Here is a 20,673-nt window from a genome sequence, read left to right as displayed (position 1 = left end):
CTAAGAAGTTAAATCGAAGCTATCCTTAAAGGATGAAGATTGAAGACTACAAGAAGAATCAACAAGTACTTCATCAACAAAGGTATGTGATTGATTTCATCTTGTTCAATTCTACCTTTCTAATCTATCGAGATAAATGCTCACTTTATGGAACAATTCATATGACGGTAATTGTACATTTATGTATATATACTTGAGGTTCTTTGACTCATGACCTTGGTGAAAATAACCTTTATCCCTATAGAGGATTTCATGTTATAGTGAATGAGCTTACGAATTCAATGATCCAAGAATCACTCAATTCCGAGTTATAACGATGAAGTTATGAGTGATTTATGAAAGTAACAATTATAAGTGTTACTGTAATTGTTACAGTTCGTTAGTAGGAAACAATCCATGGACTCTTTGTAACGGTTCACGGACTTGGGCCCGATTACGTGACTAAAAGGCATTTTTAGTCAAGTTGGTGATGTTTCCTTATCTAGGCAAGATGGCTATTAATCCAAACATATTTGATTACCATATTAAAGTGTTTGTGATAACTTTTAATTCCTGCCTAAGTTAAAATGTGATTTATTCACATAAATACAATATTTGCTAATTAATTATTTATTTAATTATTTTGGCAAGAGTTGTAACTTAGGAAAGACTCACAAATTAGGAGAGTCTTGAAAAAGGAAAATAGCTATAATTAGATTTCAAGCTACCTTTCACTATAAATAAAGGGTTCATGAGTGCTACACATTTTTATACCCTTTGGAAAATTTGTGTAAGCTTCATAAGGTTGTTTTCCATGTCTTCTGTTCTTCGTGAACAAGAGTGAGATAAAAGTCTTTATATTAGGGATCACAAATCAGAGTTGGATTAATCTTCATGATTGATTATACAACTTGCAATCTAGGTTTTTCACCTCTTGTCTATTCTAAGGTTTTCTCTTCTGATATAAAACCATTCAAGAGTTGTTGATCATAAACCCTAGGTTTTGATAGATTTCAGTTTCCGATCGTATACCAACACTTTTTAGTCGAAATCGAAAGCTAGAAAGAAAACTTCGATTAAGGTATCTCGTAAAAAACCTTAAGAAGTTTTAAACAAGATATCTCTAGATTTATTCTAGTTGTTCTTGTTGTAGAATCATTAGGTTTCTCTTCCTTTATTGAAGAGTATAATAATCCCTAATCTACAAGTTTGTTTTGATATTACTTTTACCTAGTAATTGTTTTTATCAAAATATACACAAGATTTCCAAAACCTTAATTTACATCTAAAGGGAAATCAAATCGGTGTTTTGTGCAAATAAAAGATCTAATCGTATTAATCATGTTGTTGTATCTTCTAAAGAGAGCCTTGGGTTCTGCTAGAAGAATTACGAGAAGAATTCCTAAAGACAATCGGTGTTGTGTTATGAGTTTTATTAGTGCTAATGCAGGTATTACATCTAGTACGAATAGGGAGTAGGAAATTGGTGTAACAGCTTATAATCAGTGTGTGTTTATTCTAGACTAGGTCCCGGGGTTTTTCTGCATTTGCGGTTTTCTTGTTAAAAAAATTTCTGTTGTCTGTGTTATTTTTTTTTCGCATTATATTTGTTTATATAATTGAAATATCACAGGTTGTGCGTAAGTTCAATCAATTGTGAATCCGACCTTTGGGTTGTTGATTAAATTGATTGACACTTGGATATTGGTTTTTGATACAGTCCAAGTTATTTCTTATATTCAATCGGGCTTGCAAATTCCTATTTTTTTGATTGCGGATTGAATTGAGAAATTGAGATATAACTCTTTGATATACTTTTCTCAAGATTGAGTCTGACTGTCTAGTTGATTCTCTTGAAAATATATTGAAGTCAGTCCATACAGTTTGCCAAACGAATTATTGGGTGTGGTTGTTAGACCCCCGCTTTTTCATAAGCCATTTTTGGTTTCATCAGTTTACAATTGTTACATTGGTTCCACCATAACTGATAATGTTTTTGGTTAATTATTGTTCATTACTGGTCGGTGTGAGCAGATCTTACATTTTCCGACTGTTAGATTTAATTTCACCAGAACTAGTCTGGTATTGTTGGTTGATTCCAGTCATTTTGATGAAACATTTTTTGGTTTCGGCATTTTTCTATTATTGCATTGGTTTCACCAGAACGGGTTGGGTGGTGTTGGTTTCGATTTTGATGTTTTTGATGAAATTATTTTTGGTTGCATCATTTTTCCTTGTCCAATTTGGTTCCACCAGAACTGGTTTGGTGGTGTTGGGTAATTCTGGTAGTTTTGATGAAACCATTTTTAGTTTCATCATTCTTCTCTTGTCGAATTTGGTTCCACCAATACTGGTTTGGTCGTGTTGGTTAATTCTGGTAGTTTTGATGAAACCAATTTTGGTTTCATGTTTCTTCCCTTGTTGGTTCTACCGGTATTGGTTCGGCGATTTTAGTTTATTCTTGTTTTGTCTGTTAAAATCAGTTTTGTTTTGCAGGAAAAAAGACGTAAAGATTCCCTCGTTGGTTCTACCAGTAATGTTTGTAATTTCATACCAACAATTTTCTTTTGCAAGTGCTAACCATTGATAATTTTATTTTGTAATTTCAGGGTAGATTGTAGCCTCCATGTTTGCTGTTACATGAAGATCCTTTTGAAGGGAAACATGAAGTCTCATTAAGAGGATATTTTATAAAAGGTGGAAAAAATGAGATCAAAGTTGTGCTACAAGATCCTGATGGACAATCCACTAAAAGAATCATAAAGGAAGACATAAAAATTAGTGTACTATCAACTAGTTGTAAACTTAAATGCTTATAATAGTTTATAAAAGGTTTGAATGGTTCATGAATGGTTTCAATTATGTGTACTGTCAACTAGTTGTAAACAATGTTTATAACGGTTTCAGTTGTGTTTAACCAAAACCATATTGTCGCGGAACGTAATTTCACTGTAAAAGTAAAATGATGAAACCAGAAAGGGTTCCAACGTTGCAGGTGAAACCAAAAAGAAAAAGGGTCGTATCACGACTTGGTTTAAACTAAAAATTTTGATGTATTTCGAGGCACAGAACATTTTCATGTTGCAGGGAAGAAGTCTAATTACAACAAAAATTATTCAGTCCGCGAGTTATAACCCCAAAGGTTTCACTATCCATCCACAAAAAACCCGCCAAAACAAAAGTAACACAAAAACCCCCAAAAAACAAAAATTTGATGAAATCTCATAGAATTTGACGAAACCAATTTTTGGTTTAATCAGAAAATTTGATGAAACCAATTTTGAAATATGGGGTTTTTGTATCAATTTTTTAAAATTTGGGATTTTTGTATAAATTTAGTTTAAGATGGAGTTTTAATGAATCCCAACATTTGAGTAGGGTTTTTGTACCACAAGTTTGGTCACCTTGGGTTTTTATGACTAATTTTGAAAATTACTAGGCAATAACAGGAAACACACCAAGGATCGCTTTTTGGCGATCGATATTCGGCACAATGGCAACAATTCATGGCAATAATTCATAACACGGCAAATGAAAAAATCCAAGACAATTCCGACATACTTGGAAAACTCAATCATGCACAGTTAGAAAAGCAATGAAATGATGAAACCAAAAAGGGTTCCAACCTATTTTTATTCCAAAATAACAGTAGAAATGATGAAATTAAAAAGGGTTCCAACATATTGCAGGTGAAACCTGAAAAGGGAAACTTAATCTAATGGTGGGTTTGGATGTAGAATTTTAAAGATGGGATTTATGGATCCAGGGGATTTGGTGGAATTATGCTTTCCTAGCTACATTTGGTTGCCCAATTCCCTAGAATTATGTTTTCGACGGGATTCACTTTTCCAGAAAATCCTCCATATGGAGTCCGACCCCTCCCCCCTAAGATTTGCTGGGAAACTTATCAGGGGATTTATGGACCCACTTATTTTTACTCCAATCCCATATATATACAATTTTAAGATTATTAGGGCATTGCCAAACAATACATGGACTTTAACACGAGAAAATTTTATGAATCATAGGAATCCCAACTGAGTTATCAAACATACGAGGGATTTACATGAATCTCAGAATTTTTAATCTCGTGGGATTACAAATTCTTGAAAATTGTGAAGTCTGCAACAAACCCACCATAAATGAAACACCAGCAGGAAATTAACATGTTTAAACTGTAAAAAAATGAAAATTGATAAACTGTAGTGAAAATGAGATTAGACTATAAGACTTCACATTTGCTTCGTAGGGCATGTCCTTCGGTTATGAGTAGTCAATAAATTGCATCCACCACAAGTTCTCATATTCTTGTTAGGAATTGAACTTGTATTAAGAATCATTTTCTTCTTACTTGGGGGACCTGATTGTGGCAAAACTTTAGGTCCAAGAACAACAGACTTGGGTTAAATTATTGCAGGTCTTTCAACTGTGAAAACTGGATGAATTGGTCTTGAATACCACTATCGATAAGACTTATTATATACCTGCAAGAGAAATTACAAATGCCTCTTAAATATCTCCTTTGAACAGATGTTGACTTCTTGTATACCTGCAAGAGAAATTACAACAAAAACTAAAAAAAAAAATACAAATTGATTTTAGAAAACAAAACATGTTAAATTTGAAAACCATGAATATCGCCTCCAACAATAAAACTCATATGGCCGTCGACCATATATATTGACAATGATATTTCAGCATAATGAACATCTGGAAATAATAGGGTATTTTATTGAAATCTTTCAATATGACTTACTACAGTAATACTAAATCCATCTCAACGGTGACCATACTACAACAAAAACTAACATAATTAGAAAAAATTATATGAAACCAACATTGGTTTCATTAAAATGACAAAAAAAAAACAGATGAAACCAAAATTGGTTTCTTGCAAATACCTCTTCAGATTCTCCACTGAAAAAATGTGTACTTCTTGTGTGCCTGCGGGAGAAATTAGTAGAGGTATTGTACAAGTCCAGATGATAATTGAAATAGTTTAATGCAAACAAGAATGTCCAAAACCTCAAGCTATACAGTCTCATGCATTTGTGGTTTGTGGAATTTAAATACTGTTAGGGTAGATTCTATTAAATAACATTGTGTTATAAGTTTTTGATATCAACACGACAAGCTAATACAACTCACGAACAAGACAAAATAAGTTGCTTGTTCAATTTTCCTCGAACTCCAGTCGCAATTATGACCCGCCAACAATGAAAACTCAAAACAAACAAGACATAAACTTGGAAAAATTATCAAGTACAGTATAATGCTAAAAATGCACTTAAATAATCTAAGAAAATAAGGAATGAAACAACCCACTCACTACCATCACCACTTACTAACTAAATCACCATGCACTGCTCATTCAATTCTGACCACCTACATCGGTAACTCAATCATTCACCACCATAATGTGGTATCAGTACTTAGATGAAAACAAAATTAAAATAAAATTATATTAAACCAAAAATATTGATTTTCAATTCCCAATTACAACAAAATTCACGATAAAACAAAATCATGTATCCAATTTAATTAAAAATAATAAGATTTTAATAACTTACCAACTTCAAATTACCATTAAAATTCATCATTTTTCCCAACACAATAATCAGATGAAATTGAATTCCCGTCGATGGTTCATTCCCAATATAAGATCAATTCACCACCATCACCACCTTGGTTTCGCTAATTGAGTTTGTACTAATAATCAAATACCTAAATCATTTGAGATCACTCTCAGATTCAATCATATTACTATCAATCAATTCAACTTACTGGTTGTGGTGGTGGTGGAGGAAAAAGAGTAAGAGGAGGAAGTGTTGTTGGTTGAGGGAAAATAAAAGAAAGCGGTGCTGGTAGAGATGGTTGTGGGTTTGATAGCGGTACAGAAGCAAGAGAAGAAGGTGCTGCTGGTGGTGGTGAAGGAGGGGATATGAGGGGATGGAGGAGGCGGTGTTGATGTCAGCTCTGAACATCATAACCGGATTGGTAATCGCGAGGTAATGTTGGTGACGGTGTGAAATGGTAGTAGCATAAAAAAGAAAGAGGTGTCAGTGGATATGGAAGAGGACGAAGAGGATGAGGTGTTGGTATTAGATCTGAAACTGGTAGTGTTTTTTGGTGGTGCGATGGTAGGAGGTGGTGGTGTTTGGGAAAAGGAGGGAAAAGAAATAAATTACGAGGGAGATGAATCGGATTTATATGCCTATGTGTATAGTGATGGGTAAGATTGGAAATACAAAAATTAATGAAAACTAAATTTAACAATTTTAAATTGAAATGGAGTTTTTGTATCATTTTCCCAAGATATGGTTTTTAATAGTACCAAATAATATTGATGGGGCTTATGTAACTCAAAGAGTATCACCTTGATTTTTTAGCGCTTAATATGAATAAAAGAAGGAAAAAAATTTCAATCTATGAGGCGTTGCGTCACAAAACGATAGCACAACTATTAAGCATCCCGCCCCGTGTAACCCAGTTTTATCTTTTTCTTTTTTGTCTTTTTTTTCCTAAAGGTTTTTTTTTTTTTAAAAGGCTATTACTTCTATTAATTAGATTATAATAGCAAAATACTTCAAAAAAAGAAAGAAAAAGGTTATAGGAGTAAAATATGAACCAGGGCAGAGGGCACGTAATGGTGAAACACCTAATCAAGTCTTAAAGTCCAGGGTATAACAATCAAGATATCTACACATCTAATCAGGAGAAATGAAAGTGGAAGTAAGATGAGGTTAACGGTCTAGCTTGCATTAGGTGAGAAGACATTAAATGCTACTGACGAAGCACGCGTGGTAGTAGAATGGCCAGATCAAGGTGGGCCAGATATCAGAAGACTAACGAGATACCGGATCGGAATGGCCACTATCAATAGCTGAGCAGGAAGAGATCCATCGGACGGGAGATGAAGAGTAACAATTACCGGGAAGACTTGACCATGATCACCCGATAGGGACATCGCAGTTTGATAGAATAGTCTAAAAGTCTAGTTTCACTGTATGATAGCCTTTGCCTATAAATAGTAAGCGATATAAAGGAGCAAAGGTAGGTTATGTAAGTGAGTGAACAAACATAGAGAAAGAGTATTAGATTCTCATGTGTATTCACTAAGCATTACCACCATTTGTATCATTGAGAAGTAATAATATAGATCATTCATTTCCGTGGGCGTAGGTAATCATGTCCAACCACGTAAATCATTGTGTTCTTTATGTTTCTCATTGTTTGCTTATTTTCATGAATCTCATATTGAATGTTAGATTTTCTACAACTACATAGATAATATAGTACAACAGAGTAACAATTTTTCGCTTATTGAAATTATTCAAAAAAAAAGAAGTTACTACATTACCGCTCATGGTGTGAGGCCAATCGAAGATCCAATCGGATTTAATTTTAATTGTGACCGGGAATAAATTAGGAACGTATATATTCGTTCCTAATTTCGTTTTTGTATTACATCAGAGTTTCGCACCAAATTTTTTTAGTTTTTTGTTTCAATTTGAAACAATTAAAGGTGGAATCGATAAAATTCATTTGATTTGATGGAATTGAAATATAATTGGGGACCCCAAATGATTGATATCAAACCAAGCAGCGCTGAGGGCTGCCTCAGGTAAGATAGCGAAGCATGTATCGATAATGGACACGCTTTTATCCCCTTTGCTTTTGATACTTTTGGTTTCTTGGCTTCATAGGCGGTTGGACTCCTCAAAAGAGTCCAGAAAGTCATGCACAGTAATGTCTTGACCCCCGATTCGAGAGAGTTTGTTTTTAAAAGGATAGGTTTTGCAATTCAAAAAGGGCTTGCGGCTCGCTTGTTGCTCGCTTGCCTGCTATGTAAGAACTCATCTTTTGTTTTTGATAATATTAAAAAAAATCAAATTTGTCTTAAAAAATAATAAATTTTTTTTTTTGGAAAAGCATGATAAATTTTGATCCAATTTGATCGAACTGAATTAAATTGAACAAAATTGACGCAAATTAGATTAAACCACGATTTTCAAGGTTTTTAAGTCGAGATAGTCGACGGCCAATTCGAACTTTGGTCGATGTGATGGTGCTTAATAGTAGTTGGGGAATATAACTCTTTGATTATCAAATCAATTTTGGAAAAAAAAAAGATCAATTCATGTTCAATTGAATCAATTAAAAAAATTGTTCCGTCCATTTGCATTTTTAGCTCCAATTGTGATAAGAACTTTTTTCGGTCGTACATAAAATATTGGACCTTTGAGCTCTTTGTTGTAGATGTGTGTCTTAAGTTGAAGATTGTGAATCCTTGTTGCATACATAGAGTCCATTGATGTATTATGTTTCCCGTTAATATATTACACATGTGTCTATGGGAGGTTTTCTGAAACTACCATAGCCTTTGCGCTTGTATACTCTGCTTTCCATGGGAATCCTGTATTTTTTTTTTGTTGTTGATTATATCCCCAAATTGCTTGCAATTGAGACACTTGATAATATATTGTTTGCTAACTAGTTACTTGCGTTCAACAAGGTTTTTGCTTCTGCTTGGAGCGCCAAAGTAGCCTAATCCAATCTCGTTGAAAGATGCATAAAAGATTCATGGTCTATCGAATAAAGGAAGAATGCATTATTCGACAGATAAATCTTCTTCTTTAAGAAAAGCATCTATAAATATTAAATTTGATTTTATAAAAGGCCAGGAAGGTTGTGTAGTTTTCATTAAATGAGATTGGGAATACTCAGAGGAAGTAATCCAACTTTTGACCCAATTACTAATGGAATCCGAGGAGATTAAGAATCGAACGGAATAAATAGAATAATAAAACTAAGTAGCTCTTGCAAAAGGACATTGACAAAAAAATGGTTACTCCGTTTTGCGAGGTTAGTAATTACACACACTCCGGGAACATTGTTGAAACGTAAGTAGTTAGCCGACCAGAGGTAGGTGGCACATTTTAAACTAATTTTCATATAAATAGTCTAATACTTAGTATAACTAGGATTTCCCAGATTTTTTTCCACGGGACACCTACATTGTCATTGTTAGTGCAACATTGATTTTACCAAGTATATAGTAAATGTTCTTAGATGAGAAAGATCCCGACAGGTGGTGTTTCCACATGATTTTATCGGGGCACTTGTTTTAAGAAGATATTGCTAATATTTTTTATTTTGTATATGGATGGGAAAAAGAGATCATCGAGTTCTGAGATGTCCCACCTTCTTTCTGGAGAGATCAGATCTTGTATTCGTTCCTCTTAATCCGAAGGTCTGGGAGTTACGGCTGAGCTTGTGATCCAGTCATCACCCACATTTTTGCAGAAGCACCAATTTTTTTTACTTTCCAAACGAAATATCCTTGGTTAGAGTTAAACCCTTTTGGATACTTGTCCAAATCCAAGATAAATTTGATTCAAAAGGGTGTGAGTTTAGACAATATTTCGCTTTTAATAGTTGAACCCATAAATGATCAGGTTTTAATATTATTTGACTAGCTAGTTTTATTAGAAGGCTACGTTAAGTATCAACGTCCAAACTGATCCTATATTATCTCAACAACCAGCGGCTAAGAAGTTTTCATGTCTACAACTAATACTATTAGTCTATCTCCTCCAATAATTACACATAGTTAGATTTTAAGTTTGATTTTTGAACTTCTGTAAATTGTTATATTAATGTGTATATAAAGAAACATATCTTTGCACAAGCAGGTGTAGAAGGAAATACAAATTATATACCTTGTTTTGGTGTCACGCTATTCGATCCAGATAGAATGACACCAACTACCTTCTTTGGGTAACCCAATTTAAGCCTTTTTTAAAGGGGTTATAGAGTGATGGGTTTGATTGATGGTACTACTCCAAAGCTATTAAGAACCTTGTCAAATTCAACCACCATTAACTAAGAATTTGTCAAATATGAAGATCAAGATCATATCTTGATGGATGGTTGCTTTCTTCACCGACATAAACTGCTTAGGGAAAATGTGTACTCCAAGAAAGTATGGGACAAACTTGAGAAAATATATACACCACAAACCAAATCTCATAAGATGCATCTTCAGAAACTACTCCAAAATCTCTCTAAAAGTAATATGGAGGTGCATGACTACTTTTCAAAGGTTACAACTATTTTCGATGCTCTTGCTGCTTCAGGAAATGCAATCACTAAGGAGGATATGCAAGAAGTTATCATGAATGGGTTGGACCGGTCCCATGACCCCATCGTAATATCTATGGGCACCACATTAGATGTGGACATGGATACATTATATGGACATATCTTATCTTTTGATATGCGCATGGAACAAAAACTAACTTTACTTCAACATCCACTCGCTAATGTAGCTTCTGCAACGCCATCTTCGAGACCTGATCAACAGAGAAACAAAAATCAAATATGCAATCAGCATCCTAATCGTCCCAGATCCAATAATAATTATGCCCCGGTACCATGTCAAGTATGTGGTAAACGCGGTCATGGGGCTTCGAAGTGTTGGTACAGGTTTGATAAGGATTTTGTTCCTAGACAGCCTAGACAACCTGCTGCATTTATATCCTTGCCTGGAGGACCAACTAACAATAATTGGGTCACATATAATAGCAGATCTGAACAATCTGAACATTAACCATGAATATTGTGGTACTGAACAGGTTAAAGTTGGTAATGGTAATACTTTCCTGATTGCAAATATTGGTAACTCAACTTTCACCGTTAACAGAAAAACCTTTAATCTCAATAACATATTACATGCTCCAGAGATAAAAACCAACCTTTTGTTAGTTGCACAGTTTTCCAAAGATATAACTCTGTGTATTTTGACTTTCATTTTTTTTTGTGAAGGATCTTAGCACGGGGAAGATATTGTTGCGTGGTAGGAATAGGAACGGACTTTACAAGTTTGATGTTGCTAGAGATATTTGTATTTCACTTACATTTTACATCATAGAGACCATACCTCTTTGGCATCAACTCGTTGGACACCTTATGCTTAGAACTAGGGCTGCACACGGTTCGGTTCGGTGAGGTTATAGGTAAAACCGTTAACCTAACTGTGTTCGGTGCGGTTATCACAATTAAAACCGTAGTCGAACTGTTTAGTATTCGATTCGGTTTTTAACCGCACCGATACTATTCGGTTACGGTTCGGTTTTCACCTATACCCTGCACCTGTACATAAATACATTCTGAATTTCTTAATAAACTGATACTACATTCCATACTTAAGTCTTGACAAGATAACCATAGTCTACAGATTAAAAACAGAGTTGAAGTTCACAAACAAGTTAAACAAAGTCTTAAGTCTAAAGATTAACCAAAGTATGATGAAACCAAAGTTAAAAAGCAAGTAGCATGAAGAGTTGCCAATAAAAGAAAAAAACTGCAGTCATCCATTTAATCTTCATTTCTCAAGTAGCAGACCAGTGAAAGACTGCAGTTCATCCATCTCTCAAGCCAATCATCCCCTTAATCTTCATCCTTCCCCAAAATGTCTGCAACAAGAATGCAAAGAAGAAAAACAACAAATAAGATAAGAGAAACTAACAAAGAAGAAGAAAAACAACAAGAATGCAAAGAAGAATACAAACACTTGGCTGAATATCAAATACGATTGCTGTTGTTGTTGTTACAGCAGGTGAGTACTATGACAAAGGTATATAAACTAATAGATAAAAGAAGATAACATTCATTCAAATTTCAAGTCAAAAGAGAAGAGATTCCATTACCATCTTCAATGTTGGAATTGTCATCAGGTACATAGTCACATAGGAAATCAAGAGATATAGGTTTTTGCAACCAGCTTTGCGTACAGAGAAGTGCTTCAACTGTCCTGGCAGATAGCGAGCTTCTCCATGGAGTAAGAATGCGCTTTCCGGTACTGAATGTAGATTCTGAAGCAACATAAGACACTGGTATTGCCAAAATATCCTTTGCCATAAGTGTCTTCTGTTACTATAAGGATATTAACATAAGGATATAGGTGAAAACCGAACCGAACCGTAACCGAATAGTATCGGTGCGGCTAAAAACCGAACTGAATACTAAACAGTTCGACTATGGTTTTAATTGTGATAACCGCACCGAACACGGTTAGGTAAACGGTTTTACCTATAACCGTACTGAACCGAACCGTGTGCATCCCTATATACATCTCCACATATTAATGGTTTGGCTGAAAGACACCACCAACATATTGTAGAGTCGGGTCTTTCATTACTTTTCCAAGCCTTAATGCCTAAATCATTATGGTCATATGCTTTTATGACTACATGCTATCTCATTAATACGTTACCAGCTTCACAAAAACAACCAAAAAGTCCCCTTGAACGGTTGTTCAATAAGCAACCGGATTATTCATTCGTGAAGCTTTTTGGAAGTTTTTGATACCCATGTCTATAATTTAAATAAGTTAGAGCTCATAAAGGTTATCTATGTCTACATCGACCATCTAACAAAGTATACATCTCTCGGCATGTCAGATTTGTAGAGGAGTCATTTCCATTTTCATAAAAGCAACAAATTGTACCTGTGACAGAGATCTTCCAACATCAACCACATATGAGGGTACCAGCTTTACCAATTTTCTCAAATTTTTCGTCTGTTACTGTTGTACCTGACCAAACAACGACTGTCCCTATTATTCAACGAGATAATTCGGCATCTAATGTAGCTGAGAATGCTTCACCAGTTCAAGATGCACCAATGATTATGAAAGTTTCCGACTCACAACAATCACGTGCCACTTCTCCAAATAATAACATATCAACGAAACATTCCTCTCGTACAGTGGCTCACCCAATGGTTACAAGAGGGAAGGATGGAATCACAAATCTTGTGAGTCAATTATGCTTAATTGTTATAAAACATCCTCTTCAGGTTGATCACATAGTTGAACTGAAGCCGGTAAAGATCCAAGTGGAAAAATTTGATGGATTCAGAAATTAATGCTCAGATTTAAAATGGAACATGGACTAAGGTACCATACAAAGATGGAATGAATGTGGTAGGATCTAAATGGATGTTCCGGGTGAAGTAAAACCAAGATGGAACGACTGCTATATATAAATCTCGCTTAGTTGCCAAAGGTTTCAATCAGCAAAAAGGGGTTGATTATGGAGAAACTTTCATCCCTGTCATAAAACTGTTCAAGAAGTTTTATCACTTGCCATTCAACATACTTGGAAACTTCGTCAATTAGATGTTCAGAATGCACTTATGCATGGGGTATTCGAGGAGGAGGTATTCATGAAGCAACCACCAAGATACATAGATCCTGAGAAACCTCATCATGTGTGTAAGTTGCATAAGTCCATATACGGTCTTAAACAAGCAACACATGCTTGGTTCTCACGGCTAAGTACTTATCTCATAAGGCTGGGATTTGCAAGTTATATATCTAACGGCTCTTTATTCGTTAAGAAAGAGTCTTCATTCACTATATATGTACCAATTTATGTAGACGACATAATAATAACCAGATCTAATAATTATGTATGTGATGAGATAATCTCATATTTGAGTAAGGAGTTTTGTTAAAGATATGGATTGCTTAAATTACTTTTTTCACCTCTTTCCTGTTTAATTCAACAAACATATCTGAAATCGCTTTCTCACCTAGCCATCAAACCAACAACACCATTTCTTGCTTCTGTTATTGCTCTTCTCACTGACATCATATCGTCAAATCTTCAGTTCAAAATCATTTCAAGTAAACCTATTTCATCACTAATTCCATTTCGAGGTACAAACCTTATACTTCATTCTAATTTTCCTTATGATATTTCAATTGACAGGAACAAATCCACCATCTTGAAATTCTAACTCAAAGCCCCATCTTCGTAACCTAATTACTCTCAAATGAAAAACTAACTGAGTTCTTACCCTAATTTCTTCTCTGGAAAAACTCAAGATGAAGATACACCATCTTCTAATTCCTTCTTTATTCTTGGTTTTTCAATTTGATTCTCGATCTGATTATCTATCAGAAGCTCTACATATTCTTCCTTCTTCCTGAATTCCATCGATTTCTCCTCTCAATTTCTGAGTCTCTCCTTCTATCTCTAATGGAGCCGCCATCAGTCATTTACAGGCATAAAAGAAGAACGATTTCTTCACTAAAATTTAGGTCTTGTGTAAGAAATTGGATTTACACGCCTCGACGATAAGATAAGGGACACTTTAACTTGTTTGGCATGTCAGTCCCAGATAACCGGAAACCTAATTCTCTTTCAACTCAACTGTCAGTTATGGGAAACTGAAAGTTTATTCTTCACCTCCTTCTTGTGCAACCTTAGCCGGATCCAAATGTAACTCGCTTGTGAATTGAATTTTTTGCCCTTTTTGCTCCAAATGAATGATTTCTTATTCTTTTTCTCCTATGACTCCAAAGTACCTAAACACTCAAAAGTAAACATAAGATACAAAATTTACAAGAAAACTCGCAAAGAAAGTATAAACAATAGATAAATATCAAGGTGTTTAAGATACCTATCAATATACTCCTTCGCAACTACCATAAGAAAGGCATATGATTGTATCCGATGGATGCTAACCTTGTTACTCTCAAGAATTTTAGTTTTTTTTTTCTTCTCTTTTACTGTTTGTTTTTGTTCTGTTTTGGGTCTCCTTGACCCCCTTTTTTCTCCAAAAAGAAAAAGAAAAACTTCTCGACCTGAAATCTTTTTAGTTCTCGCTCTTCAGGTCTTGACTCCTTACATCCCTTGGTCTTATCTTCGCTTCTTCCTCGAGCATGTCTTGCTCGTGTCACATTATTAATCATCAAGTCGCATACGTGATTGTGTTATAATTAACAAGTCGAGCTCGAGCTAGAGACTCGTTCTTGACGGGTGCTTATCTTTGCATCCATTTGTAGGACCTTACAGTTGTCAGTTGTAAGGTAGATGTTATATTTTGTCATCTACAAAATCCGCAACAATTTCATCATACTTCTTCAACTCATCATTTACTCAACAATATGTGGCTGGCTTAGAAAACCAGATATATGATACCTTTCAAGGCCGTGTTGTGAATCCTAAGTCGCTTAATAACCAGATTTAGACATATATGCTTCTCAAAACCATCTCCCATCTATAAGAATTCCCTATACTTCTATACATACTAGAATACATCCACAACATATGCAACGGAAATCACCCTCTCTTGGCTTTATAAAACCAAATATTGATACATATTTTACTGACTCCACTTCTCTTGCAGGATAGGCATCAAGGCGTATTGGTGGCCACTTTTTGGAAGCACAATCTACTGTTACTAATGCTATGTGTCAACATCAGGCTGAATCTTTGGCACTTTGGATTGGTGCGAATTGGGGTCATTAAAGTTATCTCCATAATTTTTTCTTTGAAACTGATAATATGGTTGTCTACTTATCTCTTCAGCAAACTTCTCATCTTCGTTAATGGTAAAGTTCGACTTTTCTTCAACGATGTAAGATGTTTGGATACACATCTAGAAGTTGTTTTTTGACTTCTGGAAGCAAAAAAGTCAGAAGTTAGTTTGGATACACGATTTCAGAATGATTTCTAAAAGCAAAAAAGTTAAGTTTTTACAAAGCAAAATGTTTTTGCTTCTGACTTCTGCTCTTGACTTTTGCTTTTGGTAGTCAAACGCGCTTAATCTTATATTTTTTTTTTTTGCTACGCTAAAGCCGGACCCAGACCCCTACCCAAATCCTGCCAGTTGGACTGATCCCAATGCCAGACCCAACCCCGTCAAAACCCATCTATTCAACTAATCTAAATACAAACCTTTACAGTGGGGGACTTCCTCCTTACCGGAGTTGATGGGATAACACTAAACTATGCTCCTGGACCCCGCTTAATCCTAGCTGGCCTTGTGTGTATATGCTCCTAGTAGGTGGAGTAAGCTTGCAGATCTCTAAGCTAAATATGCTCGTTTGCCTTGTTTAGTTCATGAATGGTGGTTACACCCACCTCTATAATTAGTTCCTACACTAACCTCTGATGTACAAAACCTTTCAGTTTAATCTGTGCCTTTTATCAAAAAAAAAAAAAAAATCAATTCCATTGTGTTCTATAAATCTGAAGGTTTCCCAAAACTTGGTGATTTCAACAGTAAGTGGTACTAAACTTACAAATAAGAAATGATACATTACAAGTATTGTCCATTTCGCTAACATCGGCAAAATGTTGTAACAGACAGTAGATTATGTTGTAGTGTTTCATTGGCACCCAATACCTACATGTCTGTAAGAATATATATATGTTGTGTGTAGCTTCACCCTTTCTGATAGTACTCGAGCCAATGCAATAGCACTTCAGCACATATCACCAGCAAATAAATTGAATTGAATTCCCTGGTTCTTTTTCCATCTAATCAATTCGCTCTAAATTATACATCACCATCCCCTCAAGTGAAGATCTGAATCCACCTAATGGAAGGCATTGCAAGTTTTGAATGGCTAAATTAGCCTTTTCTTTCGCTAGTTCTTGAGCTCTCTTGATTCCTTCACATTTTATGATTAACTCAACTGCTTTATTAAAAGAACCATCTTCACTGAATTCAGAATCTATAATCTCTCTAAGCTTTGGTTCTCTTTCTAAGGCGAAAATCACGGGTGCAGTAAGGTTCCCCTTAGCCAAATCAAGTCCAGCAGGTTTCCCTAGCTGTTCTGCCGATTGTGTGAAATCCAAAATGTCATCCACGACTTGGAATGAGAGACCTAAATTTTTTCCGTATTCGTACATTTGCTCACAGATGTTTCTTTCAACTCCACTGAAAATTGCAGCACCTTTTGTGCTCGCTGCAATTAAGGAAGCTGTTTTAAAGTAACTTTTGATCAAATATTCTTCAAGAGTGACATCACAGTCAAAAAGACTAGATGCTTGCCTTATTTCACCACTTGCGAAATCTTTAATTACCTACGAATAGTTCTCAAACACAATCAGATAGAGGAATAAATAAATATCGAGAATGGTTTTGCTCATGACACTAAACATCAGTTAACAACACCCACAATTTTTTGGTCGGTTGTTTCTTTAATGGCGTAACTGGAATTCTTTTCTATAAAAACACTGGAACAACCAACCAAAATTGTGAGATTTATTTCACTGCGTTAAATTTACAGGGTGAAGAAATTTTATATACTAACATGCATGCCTTGCAGTTTTTTCCTTGCATACCTGACTGATGAGCTTAATGACTTCAATGTTTTCAAGATTCGCAAGGTACCATGATGACTGCGCAAACATGAAATCTCCCGCTAGGATTGCAACCCTAGTACCATATAGCTGGTGAATGGTGTCCTTTCCTGCTTTAAAATTGATCATCAGAAACTTTTTATTTCACTCAATAATAAAGAAGAATACTTTTTTGTTCAGATGAACTAAGCATATTTGCTAAAAAAACATGCGTTTTTAAGTTATTGCAGTATAACCAACTGCATTGAGGTGGTCAATACACAAAATTATTCAGAGCATAGAAAGTTAACAAATTTGATCACTATAATTTATTTTATGACACTCTTACTAAATTTGGGTACAGTCAATACTCCATTATTTTGAAGCAGATTAGCTATCGGTTTTTATGAGAAAGAATGTATATGAGGAAGGAATACCTCTTCGCATATCACTGTCATCTAATACATCATCGTGAATTAAACTTGCCGTATGAATCATTTCAATGATTTCTGCTAGGCGTCTATGTTCTGAGGTAAGTTCCCTGATAAAGTACATTAAAGTTAACAGTAAATCAGGCTAAGATTACCTAGCATGCATAATTAACTCTTGCAAGAAATACAAAATTTAATGGGAATGACAACAAATACACGCTTATTTACAGGTTAGGCCCTTTTGTCTCTGTTTTAAGGATCAAAATGACCCACCATCAAGCCAACTTGAACCACCACGGACATATTTGACCATTAGGGAAATAGGGACAGAAAGACTGCTTCTGCAAATAAAAAAAAAGGATATTTTTGCCATTCCCGCTAACTTTAAGATACTTACTTTAACTCAGCTATCTGTGCAGTAGCTCTCGCCACTAGGAATACTAAAGCTGGTCTCATTCTTTTTCCACCAGCACCAAATATTTGCTCAGCTGCAGACATCAGAACCGGGTTTTCTGCACCAACAATCTAACATACATCTTTAGTTAGATACTAAATTTGCGCTCGAATACAGTAAGCAAAAACGCAAACAGAAATTCCTTCGGCGATATGTTATCTTTTATTCATACGTAAAATGGAAGACTGATTAAGATGTTTAGCTCTGCAGATCTTAGAAAGGAGCACAGACAAGAGTTGAGAAATTTCATCTTAGAGCATTCAGATATAATTATTACTATTAATCTCTCAATGAGTTGAATACAAGCTAACACAATAAGTTAAATTGTGGAACACCTTTAACTAGAGAGTGCATTTTCGAAAGGAAGTTTTCATTGGAACTGATTTTCCTACTATTTGTAGGGACTAGTTATAAAGTAACCATGGAACTACTTGGGATTTTGAAAAATCTTGAAACCTCCGTTCATCCAAAAAATTTCCTGACAAACTCTCCTACTGCTTTTCTTTTTTTCAACGAGAAGTAGGAACACCAGATGGCAAACTGGAGACAGGGAGCACATCAACTTAATTAGGTTAATCTGTAAAATAAAATAGGAAGGTTTGTGTTTTCCATGGATGTTGAGATATTGAAATTGAAGGATGAGGCTTCAACCGGGTGGCTGTGACAAGGGTTGCACCTTCCACACAATAAACTATGAAGAGCACAATACAGCAATTTCAACCTTGTTGCTGTAGGTAGAAAAGAATCCTAAATCATGGTAGATTATGTAAAATACCCGGAAAAGAAAGAAGAAGAATAGAACTCGCTACGAAGCTCAGTTCACAAAGAGTTTTTAAGAAATTAAACTGATGCCAACGGATACTCACCGACTGTAAGTTCTTGTTTAAAGTTAGAAGATCCTCAGCAACCACTTCTAATAGAGATGACACCAAAATCGGGTCACTAGATTTAGACTCAAACACCGATGCAGGACCTTGAGGAACCACTAAGAAAACAATAAATTCAAACCAATTAGAAATTCCAAGCATAAGCCTCTGAGTCAAAATAACGAACACTTGATAAGCTGTACCGAAATAACTAAAAACTACGTTACCATTAAGCAATGCTTCAGGAGACTTTGTCGAAAAAACTTTTCTTCCAAAGAGAGAAACATCCCGTTTACTGCTAACCAACTTGTGTAATTGAAATCCTTTATTAAGATTAACACTTGTATTAATCAAATTCTTCTTAGAAAAAGAAGAAGAAGAAGAAGAAGAAGAACACCCACAAGAAACCATATCGTACCGAGCCCGACCGATGTTTTGACATGTCAAAGACATCATTATAAATAAATACTCAGGGACCAAAAGATTACAAACTGGACAACACAACACCAAATTTGTTCTTTTTAATGAAGACGCAGTTCAAAAACATACTAATACCTATATATATCAGAAGAAGAAAGAATAAGTTTTATTTGAAAAAAGTATACACTTGAAAATAATGAAAGGGTTGTTAATGATATACAATAGGGGTTTTAGTCTTTTAGATCAAATTGATATCAATGTCTGGAGAGTTAAACTACAAAACAGAGGAAGGAGGATGAGAGAGAAAAGGAGAAGAGTGGTTTTGATTGAAAACGTATTGTTGGTAGTAGAGGTATCATGAGTGGCACCTTTAGATCCACACGTACTTTCTCAACGTCGTTTGGATTTAACTTCTTATCATTTGGATTTTAGACTGGAGGAGGACAGACGGACAGTGGCGCGGAGAGTGAGAGGACTGTGTTTGAGAAGCTTTTTTTTTGTTGTTGTTGTTGTTTATAGTAAATATTCATTAAATTTATTCTTAGTAAATATTCATTAAAAATAAAAAGATTTTTATTAAAGGGGAGCAAGATGTAATTGGAGGAGAGCGAAAGTTGTAGTCGATTTTGGATCAAATTTTAAAATTTTCTAACTCGGCCTGAATTACCCTTACAAGCATAAATTTTTCGCATGTCGCGATCCTAGAAGTTTCATCGGCAATCCTAGAAAAATATACCATCTCTTATATTTATTTTCTGAATGTAATTTATTAAATTTTCTTAGTGGAGACCGCAGCAGTTCAAATCTATATCTCTTAGGCCAAACACTATGGTGCACAATTTCCCTTCCTTATCCCCTAAATGTAGGGAAAAACCTCAAAATCCATATACTATGATCTCCCATATCCCCATTTAGAAGGGATATCCCTTCCCTACATTTTAAATCTGATCCATGTAGTAGGGAATGGAAATAAGTTTGTGAAAACTACAGTGAGACCCATTCTCTCAGATTTTTCCACTGAGAAACCCACGGACAGAAAACTTCAGGCGCGCCCCCATTTTTGGGGAAAAAATTATTCTAAAACCCATAATTTATAAAATTTTGTTTTACTCTTTTCAAAAGGAAACTACTTCTTCAATTCGTTTTTCTTCTTCCTCCCAACTGCAGATCTTCATCAACACGTGAATCAGATCGAGAAGAGCGATTATTTGAGGTCGATGGAGCTACGGTTGTGTTGTTGCAGAAAGATAGTTGAAGCTGTTGCCGAATCTGGTGATGATTGAAGAGAATATTTTGTTGTTGCTGGTAATGAATATGCTATGAGATCGACGGGAGTTTTGAGTACGTTGCTGCTATGAAGATTGATATGATGAATTGAT

The 20,673-nt window shown here is 35.1% G+C and overlaps 1 protein-coding gene across 2 annotated transcripts; it reads right to left on the bottom strand.

Moving 5' to 3' along the window:
* Positions 1-15,985: 15,985 nt before the first annotated feature.
* Positions 15,986-19,743, bottom strand: LOC113287425 (probable solanesyl-diphosphate synthase 3, chloroplastic). 2 transcript variants are annotated; one of them, XM_026536183.1, is made up of 6 exons: positions 19,102-19,743; positions 18,875-18,993; positions 17,952-18,079; positions 17,561-17,664; positions 17,127-17,257; positions 15,986-16,865 (listed from the first exon to the last, which is right to left on the bottom strand). In XM_026536183.1, the coding sequence occupies exons 1-6, from the start codon at positions 19,328-19,330 to the stop codon at positions 16,317-16,319; spliced, it is 1,260 nt and encodes a 419-aa protein (XP_026391968.1). In that variant the 5' UTR covers positions 19,331-19,743; the 3' UTR covers positions 15,986-16,316. The 2 variants fall into 2 exon arrangements, with proteins under 2 accessions (XP_026391968.1, XP_026391970.1); XM_026536185.1 differs by having other exon boundaries at positions 17,127-17,254; positions 19,102-19,738.
* Between the last annotated feature and the right edge of the window lie 930 nt (positions 19,744-20,673).

This window comes from Papaver somniferum, chromosome 6, assembly GCF_003573695.1.
Source record: "Papaver somniferum cultivar HN1 chromosome 6, ASM357369v1, whole genome shotgun sequence".
Classification (NCBI taxonomy): Eukaryota; Viridiplantae; Streptophyta; class Magnoliopsida; order Ranunculales; family Papaveraceae; genus Papaver; species Papaver somniferum.
The sequence above is the reverse complement of the archived record's forward strand: the minus strand, read 5'-3'. Positions and strand labels throughout refer to the sequence as shown.